This window comes from Salmo salar, unplaced genomic scaffold (genome assembly GCF_905237065.1).
Source record: "Salmo salar unplaced genomic scaffold, Ssal_v3.1, whole genome shotgun sequence".
NCBI lineage: Eukaryota > Metazoa > Chordata > Actinopteri > Salmoniformes > Salmonidae > Salmo > Salmo salar.
In genome coordinates this window covers 1-1,942 of record NW_025549946.1, presented here as the reverse complement: position 1 = coordinate 1,942, position 1,942 = coordinate 1, and the positions used below count along the sequence as shown (strand labels likewise).

The following is a 1,942-nucleotide window of genomic DNA, read 5'->3' as shown; positions in this document are numbered from 1 at the left end:
TGTCTCTTGTATACAATCCCAGACCAGCCTTTTCCTGAGTGATTATGTTCCCTTCTCAAAACATCAGGGTCAAGCAAGGAGAGCACATGAGGAAAGGAAACAAGGAGAGGAAACGCTTTACACTATCCCTTTTTAAAAGGAAGCTGGAGAAAGGATACAAGGAATTGATGAAAGACAAGTGAAATGCAACCCAGCCAAAGATCTTCAAGGACACAAGGAATTGAGGAGACTATTGAGATACGGCCCAGCTCGACATCTCCCAGTGGATCGTTGGTTACAGGACACAAGGAATTGAGGAGACTATTGAGATATGGCCCAGCTCGACATCTCCCAGTGGATCGTTGGTTACAGGACACAAGGAATTGAAGAGAGCAGATCCTTCAGAAAGACTTGAGAAAATATTTATGAGACGCAGCCCGGCCCCTTAGACCTTCCCCCTAAATCTTTAGAGGACTTGAAGAAAGACTATTGAAACGTGTCCTGGCCCTCTAGATCTTCCAGAAGATGTTCTTCCTGTACAGCAGGAAGGAGATGAGTACCCAGCAGGAAGTGGCCAATAGGTTTTGGGTCAGGTGCTCTGCGTGGGATTGGTTGTTGGCCATGCGCCAGCGAACGGGAAGTACTCCTCCAGGACCTCGTGTCCCACGATACACCAGGATGGAGTTCATACCTGGAAAGGGTCAAAGGTCAGGATAGAGCACAGGGGTCAGAGGGATTGTTCAGGAGTTGCGTAACATTTAGATAGAAATGTATAGTTTAGGACAGACGTGATTCTCCTGTCACGCAGAATAGGGATCATTGTCAGATCTATGCTGTTACATTTCTATATATGCAGATTGAAAAATATAAATGTACAAAGCAGAGCTGCTGACACAGAACTAGTTCTCACCAGGGTAGTAGAAGGGAGCCCCAGACCACCACCTCCTCACATCTACTGTGTAGTAGATCAACACCAGAAGCAGCAAGGCAAAACACGCCAGGGTGGTCACGTAGGAGAGAGACCTGACAGACAACTCAGAGGTTGATTATTCCACACTATTAACTAGGGAACTAATTATTCCAGGATCGCTACATTTATTCCATGGCAACAAAATAAAACACAAAGCAAACTGTTTGGTGCTTTAAAAACCTGCTGGATGTAAAATATGGTGTGCTACAACTTGGAAAATAAATACATGTGACTCTGGATGCCAACATAATGATGTTTGTTTCAACATAATGATGTTTGTTTCCATCATAATGATGTTTGTTTCCAACATAATGATGTTTGTTTCCAACATAATGATGTTTGTTTCCATCATCAGGGCTGTTTCCCAACATAATGATGTTTGTTTCCAACATAATGATGTTTGTTTCCATCATAATGATGTTTGTTTCCATCATAACGATGTTTGTTTCATCATAATGATGTTTGTTTCATCATAATGATGTTTGTTTCAACATAATGATGTTTGTTTCCAACATAATGATGTTTGTTTCCAACATAATGATGTTTGTTTCCATCATAATGATGTTTGTTTCCATCATAATGATGTTTGTTTCCAACATAATGATGTTTGTTTCCATCATAATGATGTTTGTTTCCAACATAATGATGTTTGTTTCCAACATAATGATGTTTGTTTCCAACATAATGATGTTTGTTTCAACATAATGATGTTTGTTTCCAACATAATGATGTTTGTTTCCACTCATAATGATGTTTGTTTCCATCATAATGATGTTTGTTTCCATCATAATGATGTTTGTTTCCATCATAATGATGTTTGTTTCAACATAATGATGTTTGTTTCCATCATAATGATGTTTGTTTCCATCATAATGATGTTTGTTTCCAACATAATGATGTTTGTTTCCAACATTACAGGGCTGTTTCCCCAACATAATGATGTTTGTTTCAACATCAGGGCTGTTTACATCATAATGATGTTTGTTTCAACAT

At 39.2% G+C, this 1,942-nt stretch overlaps 1 protein-coding gene across 1 annotated transcript; it reads right to left on the bottom strand.

Moving 5' to 3' along the window:
* Window positions 1-488: 488 nt before the first annotated feature.
* On the bottom strand, window positions 489-1,002 carry LOC123739017 (heparan-alpha-glucosaminide N-acetyltransferase; the record flags this gene model as incomplete). Its single annotated transcript, XM_045713611.1, is given in 2 exon segments — window positions 489-670; window positions 890-1,002. Coding segments are annotated over 2 exon segments (295 nt in total), but the record flags the coding sequence as incomplete, so codon positions are not given.
* Window positions 1,003-1,942: the final 940 nt, after the last annotated feature.